Source organism: Ornithorhynchus anatinus, chromosome 4 (genome assembly GCF_004115215.2).
Source record: "Ornithorhynchus anatinus isolate Pmale09 chromosome 4, mOrnAna1.pri.v4, whole genome shotgun sequence".
NCBI classification, from domain to species: Eukaryota; Metazoa; Chordata; class Mammalia; order Monotremata; family Ornithorhynchidae; genus Ornithorhynchus; species Ornithorhynchus anatinus.
In genome coordinates this window covers 94,857,222-94,871,896 of record NC_041731.1, presented here as the reverse complement: position 1 = coordinate 94,871,896, position 14,675 = coordinate 94,857,222, and the positions used below count along the sequence as shown (strand labels likewise).

General features: G+C 47.9%; 1 protein-coding gene across 4 annotated transcripts in view; it reads right to left on the bottom strand.

The window, feature by feature from the left end:
* BCAR3 (BCAR3 adaptor protein, NSP family member) overlaps nt 1-14,675 on the bottom strand; it is a 261,311-nt gene that overhangs the window by 27,062 nt on the left and 219,574 nt on the right. For all 4 annotated transcript variants that reach the window (XM_029063375.2, XM_029063374.2, XM_029063373.2 and 1 more), the window contains 2 exons: nt 5,979-6,107; nt 3,716-4,149 (listed from right to left, as the gene is read on the bottom strand). In XM_029063375.2, the coding sequence (XP_028919208.1) occupies nt 3,716-4,149; nt 5,979-6,107 (563 nt within the window). The remainder of the gene's footprint in view (nt 1-3,715; nt 4,150-5,978; nt 6,108-14,675) is intronic.

Here is a 14,675-nt window from a genome sequence, read left to right as displayed (position 1 = left end):
ATTTGTCGGAGACACCAAGCCCCACTTCCTCCTTCATTCTTTGGGGTTCCAGGCCCCCCCACATAAGCTGCCACTCCCCCAAGACAGACCCCATCTGTCCTCTGCTGGACCACCCACTCCCGGTGAGCTAACTCTCCCTCCAGGTGAGAATTGGCCCTCCCAGAAACCTGGAACGGTCTGTAATTCCAACCCAGCATGCTCGGCAGAAAGGAGCAAAGTCCTTTCCTACCCTCCAAAGAATCAGGAGATAAAGAGTAAAGCAAATAAGAACATCTGTCCCAAACTCCCCACTGGCTAAATCGCATCTACGTCGTCGACTGTAGGTACCAGGAAGCCTCCCGGCAGTCCCAGTGGCAGGCGGGAGTGGAAAGCAGCCTCCAGGGAAGTGCTATTTGAATCACCGAGCAGGGATCACAGCAAAAAAACAAATCCTGCCATCCGGGAACCAAGGCTGGAATGTCATCTGGCTGCATAAGTGCTCCACTGAGGTCGACGTGGGACGTGCTGAGCTCCGAGGGACTGGGGGGAGATGAATTGGGGGAGGGCTGGAGGGAAGGAGAGGGAAAAGTGGGGTGCAGGGAGGGGGTGGTAGTTTTGGAAAGAAGTGAGCACCACCTGGGCCTTTCGAGGCCTTTTGGGGAGGCAGCGTGGCTCAGTGGAAAGAACACGGGCTTGGGAGTCAGAGGTTATGGGTTCTAATCCCGGCTCCGCCACTTGTCAGCTGTGTGACCTTGGGCAAGTCACAACATCTCTGTGCCTCAGTTACCTCTTCTGTAAAATGGGGATGAAGACTGTGAGCCCCATGTGGGACAACCTGATTACCTTCTATCTTCCCCAGCGCTTAGAACAATGCTTGGCACATAGTAAGCGCTTAACAAATACCAACATTATTATTATTATTATTGAGTGTTGGACCACAAGATGTCTGCTGGATGACCTTATGCAAGTCAACTTCTCTGGGCCTCAGTTACCTCATCTATAAAATGGGGATGAAGACTGTGAGCCCCATATGGGGCAGGGACTATGTCCAACCTGATTCACCTGTATCTACCCCAGTGCTTAGAACAGTGTTTGACACATATAACAAATATAATCATTATTAAGATGAATGAAGTGCCACTGTTGAAGAAATATCCCATGATTCCGATGTATCCCCTGCCTCTAGACATTATGGGACTAGCTGCCTGTGGTGAATACGAGAAAGGGGGTAGAAAGTCCTCATTCCCCACATGAAGCCCAAGATATTCTGCTATGGATTCTTGGATTCATTGTCTCTTTTCATATTTTTGAGAGAAGAAAAGGTTCCTGCACTTGGATCTGTGACCTTTGGGTAAATGATATTAATCCCACCCTCAGCCCCACAGCACCTATGTACATACCCATAAATTATTCTTTTAATGTCTGTCTCCCCCTCTAGACTGTAAACTCGCCATGGGCAGAGACTGTGATCGTTGGGCAGGGACTGTGTCCATTTGTTGCCGAGTTGTACTTTCCTAGCACTTAGTAAAGTGCTCTGCACACAGTAAACGCTCAATAAATACAACTGAAGAAATGCCTCAGTCTCCTCTTTTGTAAAATGGAGACAAGATAGTTACTTTTCCTGCCTTTTAAACTGTGAGCCCTTTGTGAGACAGAGATGTTCTTATCTTGTATCTAATCTAACATCAGGGCAGTGCTTGATAACTCAATAAATATAATAATGACAAGAGTATTTGTTAAACACTTACTACATAACAAGCACTGTACTACTGGGGTAGATACAAGAAAATTAGATCCCATAGGGACTCACAGACTAAAATACGAAGAAGAACAGGTATTGAATCTCCATATTACAGATAAGGGAACTGAGGTACAGAGAAGCCAAGTGACTTGCCCAAGGTCATGCAGCAGATAAATGACATCATCCTAATAAATGATGCTATAGCAACAAGATAACAAGATCAGGCAGAACCAGCTCACTAGAAACTTCTGCCATGTCTGTTTCCTGGTACACCACTCCTTTTAATATTTATAACATCTTGATATTTATATAGAGCTTTGATTTTCCCAAACCACTTGGACAACAATTAACTAATTTTCCCCTCACCCTGTTAGGAGTGGAAAGACAAGTATTATCACCCTCATTTTATAGATGAAGAAACTGAAGTCCAGAGAGGTTAAGTGATTTGCCAAAGGTCACACAGCAGGCCAGGACTGGGGGACAGTCAGTTCTAGAACTTGACTTCACATTTGTGCATCTCCATTCCTCTGTATTTCTACTTTAGAATCCATTTCTGAAATCTACTGAATTTCCCTTTTAAATTTTCTTCCAGGTCTCATTCAATAGTTGGATGCAAGTAAACCATGGAGCCTGTCTCTAGACCCACCCTGTTCTTTCATCACACAGTTTGGATGAAACACCACTGGGGAATCGAGGAACGTTCTTCCGATAACACGTGGTCTTTTTCTGGACAGAACATGACACGTGACGTTAGCAGAAGCGGTTGTGGGCCTGTGGCTGGTGCTAGTTTAGAAGCACGTGCTAGAGCGTTTTCCTGATTGTGGGGCAATCCCGTGGCAGAGGGTAACTGAACGTATGATTTTTAGGGAGGATTCTTTTAAATTCCTAGGGATAAAGTACAGTCCTGTGGAAAGAAGTAAGGGTGCAGAAGCCGGGAGGCCACAGTAGTCGTAGTGAGCTGTGGGGTACTGGGTAAGACACCTAATATGGCTCTGCCTCAGGTAGGCCTAAATCGATGGTACCCAAGATGGATTATTATGGAGGAAAAACAATTGCCCACCAAAAGCTGCAGGTGTGCCCTGAACTCGGAGCCCCAAGGAGCCTGAAATTCTGCTCCTCTAGTCTCAGCGCCGTACTCATTTTGTTTTCATTTTGTCTTATTTGTCTGTGTTGGGTTTTAATGCTTCATGATAATAATAACAATAATAATTATGGTATTTGTTAAACACTTACTATGTGCCAAGCACTGTTCTAAGTGCTGAGGAAGATACAAGGCAATCAGGTTGTCCCACATGGGGCTCACAGTCTTCATCCCCATTTTACGGATGAGGTAATTGAGGCACAGAGAAGTGAAATGGCTTGCCCGAGGTCACACAGCAGACAAGTGGAGGAGCCAGGATTAGAACTCATGTCCTCTGACTCCCAAGCCCATGCTCTTTCCACTAAGCCACACTGCGTCTCATATTCATCACTCTGAATATGTCCGACTCCAACGCCCACTTACACACTCAGCTTGTGAGCCCCCTGAGGGACAGGGACTACGTCTAACTTCCAACTGTGTAATCCCTCCCAGTGCTCAGTATAGTGCTCTGCACACAGCAAGTGCTTAATCAATACTATTAAGAAGCGGCAAGGCGTAGTAGATCAAGCACGTGTCTTGGGTTCTAATCCCAGCTCCACCAGTCTGCTGTGTGACCTTGGACAAGTCACTTCGCTTCTCTGGGCCTCAGGTGCCTCTTCTGCAAAATGGGGATGGCGACTTTGAGCTCCATGTGGGACACGGAACGTGTCCAACCCGATTAGCTTGTATCCACCCTAACGCTGGGTACAGTGCCTGGAACATAGTAAGCATTTAATAAATATCATCATTACCATTATTATTATTTCTACTACTACTAGGAGACTGGAAGACGGGTGCTCTGAGCCTTGTGGGACCATCACTCTGCCGAATGTCAGTGACCAGTCGGCCCCAGTGGACTGCAGCTTTCCACCTACCTTGGGAGATTAAAACTCTGCTCTCGGGATTGCCCGGTGCTCACATTGAGGCTCAGTCTTTTCGTCAATTCAGGCCTCCCGTCCAAAGGGCCACATTCTCTCTGTTGGACGGGCGAAACCCCATACTTCTCCTCCAGACACCTGAGCGGCAGAATCCGGTTGACGGGTTGGAAGATGACCGCTCCGCTCTGCTGCGATATCGGCCTCCGGTTGCCCACGTAGCACCTCACTAGCCCGGGGATGGTGTCAAAGCTTTCCATTTCGAACTGATACTGAACGCGGCAGTAGGCTTCGTTGAGTCGGAGGACCGTCCTGTTGATCTTGAAGTGCTGTGCTACGTTTTTCCACTGGCAGGTCAGGACAAAGTTTCCGGGGCTGGAGAGGGAGTCTCGCACCAAGAAGTCGCCGTCTCGTTGCACGAGGCTTTCTGAGACCTGCGGGATGAAGATCATGTCGGTTACAAGGATGAGCCCCTCCCTACCCTCTAGACAATAAGTTCATTGCCGGCAGGGAATGGGTCATCTTATTGTTACATTGTACTCTCCCAAGCGCTTAGTACAGTGCTCCATAAATATGACTGATCACCACCATCACCACTCTTTGCCTCTGCTTTTCTCCATTTCCTTCCATTTGTTTTTCATTACTTTCATTACTAGGGAAGCAGCATAGCCTAGGGGATAGGGCATGGGTCTGGGCGTCAGAGGACCTGAGTTCTAATCCCGGATCTGCCAGTGCCTACTGTGTGGCCTTGGGCAAGTCACTTCAGTTCTCTGTGCCTCAGTTTCCTCCACTGTAAAATAGGGATTCATTACCTGTTCCCTCTCCTACTTAGACCAGAGCACCAATCAGTCAGTGGATCATATTTATTGAGCACTAACTGTGGGCTGAGCACCATATTAATCACCACGTGGGACATGAACTGTGTCAGACCTGATTAATTTGTATCTACCTGAGTGCTTAGAACAGTGCTTGACACAAAATAAGCACTTAACAAATACCATCAGTGTTGTTATTTTTGTCAGTGTTTTCTGCTTCTGGCAAGGGACTGGGGTTCCTCTGACTGTAGTGGGGTTACCCAGCTCTGCTGGGCTGCCTGTTTGGTGTGGAGAGGGGGGAGTAGGATCTAGAGTGGGGGCCTTGGATGGGGTGTCATCGCCTGGATAAGGGAGGCAAGAGCGAAGCGTGGCCTAGTGTGTGACAACAGCAATAACCCACAAATTCTGCAATACTTGGTACAATTGGTCACACCCACAAACACACACACACTCTACACCCTTGTGAAAACCCAGGCTTTCACATTCAGAACCAAGTTGCACAGACAAGTTTCACACTGAGCTATTTTATGAGGCTACCATAGTACTAACATTGATTACCCACACTGCGGAATGTAACCTGGAGCAGATCCTTGTGATTTTAGCGCCTGCACTAAAAGAAACCAGGCCACGGTCAATTAGGAAGTTGAAGGACAAGGTTAAAGAGGGCCTTGGTTTTGGTTTTTCTCACCTGAATGTTGAGGTGACCTGCTCGGTTTTGAATGTTAGGGGTGCTTGGATTCTCTTCTATTCCATACTTCGCTTGCTGAGCCATTACAGTTCACTAAATCAGAAAGACCCTCTGGATTGGTAGCCTTAACACATTTCTCCCTCTCGGACAATACATAACACAACAGACACGCATCACCCTCATACCCCCGCTTCTATGAGGATGTGATTGGTTTAGGCTGACATGCAGTTCTGTAAGCTCCTCAGCATGGTGGAGTGGAGAGTGTGTGACTGTGAGCCCGTTGCTGGGTAGGGACTGTCTCCATTTGTTGCCAAATTGTACTTTCCAAGCGCTTAGTACAGTGCTCTGTACACCTAAGCACTCAATAAATACATCTGAATGAATGATTAGAGCACGGGCCTGGGAGTCAGAAGGGTCATGGGCTTTAATTCTGACTCCACCACTTATCTATTGTGTGACCTTGGGCAAGTCACTTCACTTCTCTGGGCCTCAGTTCCCTCATTTGTAATGTGGGGGATTGAGACTGGGAGCCCCATGTGGGACAGGGACTGTGTTCAACCCGATGAGCTCGTTATCCACTCCAGTGCTTAGTACAGTGCCTGGCACCTAGTAAGGGCTTAAGAAATATCACAGTTATTATTATTACATTAGCCTTAGCCCAGTTGGCACAGTGGGGGGGGGGGAGAAAACACCACTCCTTGGCTTGGCTGAGATGAGACGGACAGACGGACAGAGAGACGGCCGACTAGGGCAGCGGTACCTGTCTGGGAATGCGGCCGTGATACCAGGCGTGGCTTCGCAAGTGGTCCCCGCTGAGCTGCAGCTCTTCCTCCAGTTCCTTCTTCAGTTTATCCGGGGTCCTGTCCATAACGGGCCTCTCCCTGGAGAACTGCAACGGGACAAGAGAAAGCCCCCCATCGTCCGCGGAGGTGAGCGCCTCATCCTGCCGGCCTCCACCTCCAGAATCGGCCAGAAGCCCGGAGTTCGGAGCCGGAATCCAGGAGGGCGGGGCCGCCCGGCTGGCAAGCACTTTTGATGGCCACGTTAATCATTTTCCGCAGCCGGGCCATGGGGGAGCGGGGGAGCTGGGGAGGAGATTCTACCCCTGGGAACGAGCTTTCAATTTGGGACAGGGACTGTGTCCAACCTGATTATCTTTTATCTACCCCAGTGCCTGGCACATAGTTAAGTGCTTAAGAGATATACCACGATTACTATTATTATTAGTCACTTTCTGGAGTGCATTTATTGGAAACCTCTATCTGGAAGCATCCTCTTTGAACATGAAGGAAAGCTACGCTACAATAACCCTGATAACCAAGGTGAGGGCAGCCAAGGTCAACTACAGCCAATCAAACAAACAAGGAAGCAGTGTGGCCCAGTGGAAAGAGCACGGGCTTGGGAATCAGAAGGACCTGGATTCTAATCCTAACTTGACTATTTGCTGTGTGACCTGTGCAAATCACTTAACTTCTCTGAGCCTCAATTTCCTCAACTGCAAAATGGGGATTAAGACTGTGAGCTTCATGTGGGACAGAGACTGTGTCAAACCCAATTATCTTGACTCTCATCTACTCCTGAGCTTAGTACAATGCCTAGCACATAGTAAGCAGTGAACGAATACTACAAATATTATTATTATTATTTGTCAGTCAGGCAATCGTATTTATTGAGCACTTACCATGTGCAGAACACTGTACTAAGCGCTTGGGAGAGTGCAATTTAACTATAAACAGACACATTCCCTACCCACAATAAGGGCTATGGATCCAGTTGCATAGGTGGCCCCAAAGGGAGGCTAAATGGGAGAAATGAGGAAATCTAGTCAGGCACTGAAGCACGGGTTAGAAATTTCCGGCTCATCTAAAACTCTGCGGCCTTAAGGAGCAGCTGTCCGGGCAGCTGTCAGAATAAAGCAGGGCAGAACCGTGGGCAAAGCATTCCTGAGCCGAAGCTGCGGAATGCCCTTCCTCCGGAGATCCGTCAAAGCCCTCACGTGACCACCTGCAGGAACAGAGGGGACAGACCCACCCGACTCCTCTTTCATCCGTCTCCCGTAATCACAACTTAGAAACCGGAGGGGGGGCTCGTGTCTTTTGAATGCCAAGGTACCAGGGAGAGCACAGGATTTGGGGAGTGAGGCTTCACACCACAAGCCTTGCTAATCCCTGATCTGCCACTCTAATTTTCCCCGGGAACCTCCGGTCTCCCTGCCTCAGCTCAGTCACCAGACACTGGCTGGAAAATTTTAGTATTATTCTTACTATTATTACTATAGGCCAAGTGCTGGGATAAGATACAAGGATAATCAGTTTGGATAAAGCCCCTGGCCCACCTGGCACAGAGAAGCAGAATGGCTTAGTGGTTAGAGCACGGGACTAGAAATCAGGTCATGGGTTCTAATCCTGGCTTAGCCACTTGTGTGCTGTGTGACCTTGGGCAAATGGCTTCACTTCACTGTGCCTCAGTTACCTCAACTGTAAAATGGGGATTGAGACTGCGAGCCCCACGTGGGACAAGGACTTTGTCCAACCCAATTTGCTTGTAACCACCCCAGCGCTTAATACAGTGCTTGGCACTTAAGTAAGCACTTATCAAATATCGTAATGATCATTATCATCACATGGGGCTCAGATTAAGTAGAAGGGAGAACAGGTAGTGAATCCCCCTCTAGACTGTAAACTCATTGTGGGCGGGGAATGTATCTATTGTTATATCGTACTTTCCCAAGCGCTTAGTAAAGTGCTCTGCACATGCTAAGCACAACAAATATGACTGAATGAATGAACCCCCATTTAGCAGATGAGGAAACTGAGGCACAGAGAAGGGAAGTGACTTGCCCAAAATCACTGAGATGGCAAGAGGCAGAACCATGATTAGAACCCAGGTCCTCTGATACCCAGGTCCCTGCTCTTTCCACGAGGCCACACTGCTTCTCCCAGCACAGAAAATGTTGCGGTCTCACGTCATTCCAGACTTTTGTGTGAGGCAGGGGGAAAGATAGGCCAAGGACAGAAAGCAAGAAGGGGATTGTCACCAAATTAGGCCAGCGGTGCAGCGTTTTGGATAACCTTTTCAGGAAGCTAGAAAGTAAAATGAGCTTTCGAGTGTCCTGTTCCTCAGCTCTTTGCTTTCCTGTCTGAATCTACTTTATTCTTTAAGCATCAGTCTATTTAAATGACAGGGAACTCTCTGTCCCCGTCCTCTGGCAACAGGGAGAGGGAGGGTGGGGAAGGCCATATCCGGCCAGACATTCGGAGGAAAATGAGTGGATCAAGGGGATTCCCAGGCTGGAAAGACCAAGCAGGACAGGGAACCAGGGACATATTAACCCAAGGAAGAAAACAGAGAAAAGGAAAGGGTGCAGACAGTTGGATGGAGAGGGCAGAAAGCAAAGGTTCTAAGTTTCCTTCAAGTTCTTCCCCCTGCACTGGAAGGTCACCCTTCCCACTGCCAGAATCCAGAGATTTTACCCTTATGGCCTGATGGAAGGCAAACATGGCGGCCCTCAGTGAAAGACACCCACAGGATTTCTTGGGGTGGAGGGGTGAGTGGTAGGCTGCGAAACTGAGCTCCACGTGGAGTCTGAATGAACTGACACCGGCGGCTTTCCATTAGGCCAAAAAAAACGAGTGGTGACACAATCGGGGTGGTAGTGGTGAGCGTAGAATTCAAGATCCATTCCTCCAAAGTCTCTAATGGCTACCCGTCGCCATCCGTCTCAAGAGGAGCTCCCCAAGAAGTGCTTAGTACAGTGCTTTGCACACAGTAAGTGCTCAACAAATGCGATCGAATGAATGAATCAGCTTCGGGGAGCTCCACTAAGTCATCTCTCCTGACTGCTAGACACTCCTGCCTCTGTTTTCTCGCTCATGCTCTTCTCCCAGTTTAGAACTCCCTCCTCCATCTAATCTGACAGGACACCGCTATCCCCAGATTCAAGCCCTCCTAAAAGCCCACCACCTCCAACACCCCACCCCGATTCATTCCCGGCATCTCATTAGCCCCCTCTGCCCCACCCATATCAATTTATACTCATCCTCAGCACCTATATGCCCACACAGTTATTCACTGGAACATTCGATTCTTTATTTTGATTGTTGTTGGTAAATAATTCCATGCCTTTTTCCCCCATCAGACAGGAAGCTCCTTGTGGGCAGGGAATCAATCAATCAGTGGTATTTATTGAGTGCTTACTATGTGCAGATCACTGTATTAAGTGCCAGGAGAATATAATTATGGTGTTTGTCGAGGGCTTACTATGTGCTAAGAACTGCAGTGTTGGGGTAGATACAAGTTAATCACGTTGTCCCACGTGGCACTCACAGTCTTAATCTCCATTTTCCAGATGAGGTAACTGAGGCACAGAGAAGCTAAGTGGCTTGCCCAAGGTCATACAGCAGACAAGTGGCAGAGCCGGGATTAGAACCCATGTCCTCCGACTCCCAAGCCTGGGCTCTTGCCACTATGCCATGCTGCTTCTCTACAATATAACAGAACTGACAGGTTCCCTGAATACAACGAGTGTGCTACTAGGTTCCCTGAATACAACGAGTGTGCTACTAGCTTGTTTTGCATTACCCAAGAGCTTAGTACAGTTTATTGCACCCTGTAAGTGCTCAATAGAATACATTTTATTCTAATCCTCAGTACTTATCCACACAGATCTATTCTTTGTTCATTTCTATAGTCTATTATTCTATTACCCTCCCTTCCACATCCACTACGAACTTGCGTGTTTACCCAGGGATCATGTTGACCAACTTTGTTGTATTGTGCTTTCCCAAGGACTTAGTGCAATCCCCAGCAACAGGAAGTATTCAGTAAATTCCACTGATCGATCAATTCACCTACTTCCTCCCAATACATTTACATTACTTTCTGCCTCCTGCTCCCACCATTTGTAAATACTTTTTTGTCTGTCCATCCATCCCATTAGATTGACAGCTCTCGAGGCCCTGAATTCTGCATCTTGCTTCTCCCGCTCTCACCCAAGTGTTTATTAGAGTGCTTCAACTCAGTAAGCGTCCAATAAATGCTACTGATGACAATGGTACTGCTGCCCCAATCTGCCAATTTCACCACCCAAGTTGCCACACCATAAAATACCACCTAATAATAGTATTACATTCCTGCTGCACTAAGCAGAACTGGGAAAAGCTACCTGGGGAGGAAAACAAGGCACAGTCAAGTGCTTAGTACAGTGCTCTGCACACAGCTGGTGCTCAATTAATGTTACTGATTGGTTCAAAAATCTAAGAATACAATGGGAAGAGGGGACAGGAGACATGAAAGCTCCTTGTGGTCAGGGAACATGCTGTACGGTACTCTCCCAAGTACTTAGTACGGAGCTCTGTAACACTGTAAATGCTCAATAAATACCATCGATTAACTGATAAGGAATGCTGAAATGACATAAAACAAAACAATATAGAAGATGGGGCACCAGGGAATATGTATGTGGCCTAGTGGGTGGAGCACAGGCCTGGGAGTCAGAAGATTGTGGGTTCTAATCCTGGCTCTGCCACGTGTCTGCTGTGGGATCCTGAACAAGTCATTTCACTTCTCTGTGCCTCAGTTATCTCACCTGTAAAATAGGGATTGAGACTGTGAGCCCAATGTGGGACAGGGACTGGGTCTAACCCCATTTGCTTGTATCCACCCCAGAGCTTAGTACACTGCATGGCATACAGTAAGCTCTTAACAAATACCACAATTATTATTTTTATTATTACTACACCCCCTACTTGTCCCTGGCTCACCCTCTCTCCACGATAGCTACCTCTGCCCAAATGTTTGCCCCATCCTGCCTCCCCTGTCCCCTCCTATGTGCTAGGAGTGGACTAGAAGAATGTGGAAGGAAAACACGACCCAATCACTTACTACGCAAGAGTGTGGCCTAGTGGAAAGACCAATGGGCCTGGGAGTCAGAAGACCTGGGTCCGAATCCCGGCTCTGCCACATACCTGCTGCATAACCTTAGGCAAGTCATCCCACTTCTCTGTGCCTCAGTTCCATCATCTGCAAAATGGGGATTCAATATCTGTTCGCCCTCCTACTTAGACTGTGAGTTCCACGTGGGACCTGATTAGTATGTATCTACCCCCAGCACTTAGTACAGTGCCTGGCACATACAAAGAGCTTAACAGATATTATTATTATTTTTATTGTTAAATGTTCACTTAGTTTGGCGTGTCACACAGTTCCAGCCTTCCAGAGTCTGCAATCCCACCCTGCTCCCTACATTCCTAGAAAGGCTTCATTTGTTGTTGAGACATTCCTGGCATGTTTTTCTGCTGTCTCCCCAAGCCGGGCCATCTCTCCAGAGTTCTCATGTGCTGAGCAGATGGCAAAGAGGAGCTGGGGAAGGAAGAAGGCAGCAGACAGGCAGTTTGGCTTTAGAATGGTTCCCAAGCCTCGCGGATTGCCACTAGGCACCCAAACACGGGACTGTACTCATTGAAGCAGGTCCAGACCAAAGGGGAAGCGGTGGGGTTCTGAATCGCCTCTTGGGAAGACTGTTACCGTTACTCTCCTCCCCTTCGATCGCACACCAGCACCCCCCGCCTCCCTGGAGGTTTGGACTCTCCCCCTTCCCGCCCCTTGGCAATCCTCCTGCGATTCATAAAACTACTTCATTAACTTCTATCTGTCCCAGAGGGGTGTGGTGTGCTCTCAAAAGATGCTTAAAACGATTTTCTGCCTTAAAAGCTCATCTCCTCGGCCCATGGTACTTGTGTAAGCACAGCCCGGGGGGAGCCCGGGATGGCCCTCGTGGCCACGATTATTAGAAAGCTCAACCGGGGTGGCACCAAGCCAGGAGAGGATGATGCGCCAAGATATGTGGATCGTGCTGGGAATGGGGATTAATTGCTGGAACTAAACTTTCAGCAGTTCTGCTTCTTCCTCAGCTGGAGAAAGCCTTTCCCACCCAGAAGAAGTGACATCCAGACAAGTAAAAGAACTACAATATGTGCATTCTAAGCCAGCTCGTATAATAGGATCTGAGTCCCAGATTTTTGTTTTACAGATGAGTCACGGGACTACATTACCTGTGCATGAAGGGAACTTGAAGACACCAGATACCATCACTATCCCAAGGCAGGCTAGCAGCACATAATATTTTACAAAATAAGAGGCTACCTGCATGATCATTTGTGTTTTTCTCACCTAATAATAACAGTGGTATGGCAAGCGTGAACTACGCTCCAAGCACTAGGAAAGAGATTTTTACAATCAAGACAGACCAAATCGAATCCCGGTTCCATATAAGGCTCACAGTCTAGGGGGATTTCTTATCTCCAGGGCAAGAACTGTCCGCAAGCTCTGTGTGGAAAATTCTGGAGAAATGTCCAAAAGATTTAAAAAAAAAAGTTCCTCTCCAGGGCCAGCTTCCACCCCAAGGCAGAAGGCAGGGAAACACGAACCAGAGATAATGTATGTTTATCACGTAAAAAAAATAATAATAATAATAATGGTATTTGTTAAGTGCTTACTATGTACCAAGCACTGTTCTAAGCCCTGGGGTAGAGACAAGGTAATCAGGTTGTCCCATGTGGGGCTCACAGCCTTAATCCCCATTTTACAGATGAGGTAACTGAAGCACAGAGAAGTTTAGTGACTTGCCCGAAGTCACAAAGATGATAAGTGACAGAGCCAGGATTAGAACCCATGACCTCTGATTCCTAAGCCCATGCTCTTTCCACTAAACCACAGTGCTTCTCTATGATACCAAACCTTTCAGCCTGGCAGGCTATTTTTTTTTAATGGCATTTGTCAGGTGCTTACTATGTGTCAGGCACTCTACTAAGCACTGGGGTAGATACAAGCTTATCAGGTTGGACACAGTCCCTGTCCCACATGGGGTTCACAGTCTTTATCCCCATTTTACAGATGAGGAAACTGAGACCCAGAAAAGTGGAAGTGACTTGTCCAAGGTCACAAGGCAGAAAAGGAGTGGAGTCAGGATTAGAACCCAGGTCTTTCTGACTCCCAGGCTCGTGCTCTATCCACTGGGCCATGCCGTTTCTAGCTGGGTGCCAAGAGCAGAAGGGAAAGGAAGTGGTGAAAGTGCAGGGTGGCATCTGCTCTGGAAAGGAACCAATCTCGCACCCTGGCGCTGGCCGGAAAGTGACCCTCGAAGAGCTGAGGAAAATGTGAAATGGTCCCCACTGAACAGCAGAGGATTTGGGACCAATCAATGGAATTTGAGTGCTCACTATGGGCAGAGCACTGTATCCTTGGGAGATTACAATATAAAAGAGCTGGTAGACACGTTCCCTGCCCTGCACTGAACTTAGAGTCTAGACCAGCGGTCTCTGTGAGCCTGTGAGCTCTCAGTGACCCTGCTCACTTCCTGCCTCCCAGCACCTCCTTCCACTTGGTCCTTTCACCTTTCCCCATTCCCCCCATATCTGGGGGGAACATCGTGCAGGAGGAGGAAAACCCAGAGACAGGCAGGTGGCAGTGTTTTTTTTTTTTTTATGGCGTGTGTTAAGCACTCACTGTGCTCCGGGAACTGCGCTAAGTGCTGGGGTAGATACAGGTTAGTCAGGTTGGACACAGCCCCTGTCCCACTTAGGGTTCACAGTCTTAATCCCCCTTTCAAGATCAGGTAACAGGCCCAGAGAAGTGAAGTGACTTGCCCGAGGTCACACAGCAGACAAGTGGCGGAGCCAGAATTAGAACTCATTCCTTCTGGCTTCCAGGCCTGGGCTCTAGCCACTAGACCACACTGCTTTTCTAATGATTGCAACCGTTTGGTCCTGGTCCAAACGGTTAATGTGGAACTTTTTTTTTTTTTAAAGTACAAACTAAAAATGATTATGGTCCATCAGAGCACTTTGAACTGAATGAACAGAAAAAACTCTCCATGTTGCAGAGCGGAAGGCAGAGCCAGTGCCGTTCTCCAACCGCCAAACCAGGGAGGGGAGCCAAAGGGAGATCCGTCAGGACCATCCTCAGGCACATGGCTGGGGCTGTCCAATCATGTCCTGCAGCTGGGTGGGCCGCAGAACTGGACGCCTAAATAGCCCCCCGGGGCCAATTATTGGCAAACATGGCCACTTTAGTAAGGCTGACTCTATTTATAGGATGGTCCTCACGGGTAGAGATGAAAATGTGATCTAGTGAAAAAAAAATGGGGCTCGGAGTCGGCCACTAGCCTGCGAGGTGACCTTAGGCAGTCATAATAATAACAACAACAATAACAGTATTTGTGAAGCACTTACTATATGCCACAAACTGGGGTAGATACAAGATAATCAGGTTGGACACAGTCTCTGTCCCACATGAGACTCACAATCTTAATCCCCATTTAACAGATGAGGTACACAGAAATTATGTCATTTGCCCAAGGTCTCATAGCAGGCAAGTGGAGGAGCCAGGATAAGAACCCAGGTCCTTCTGACTCCCAGGCCTGTGCTTCTAGAGAAGCAGTGTGGCTCAGTGGAAAGAG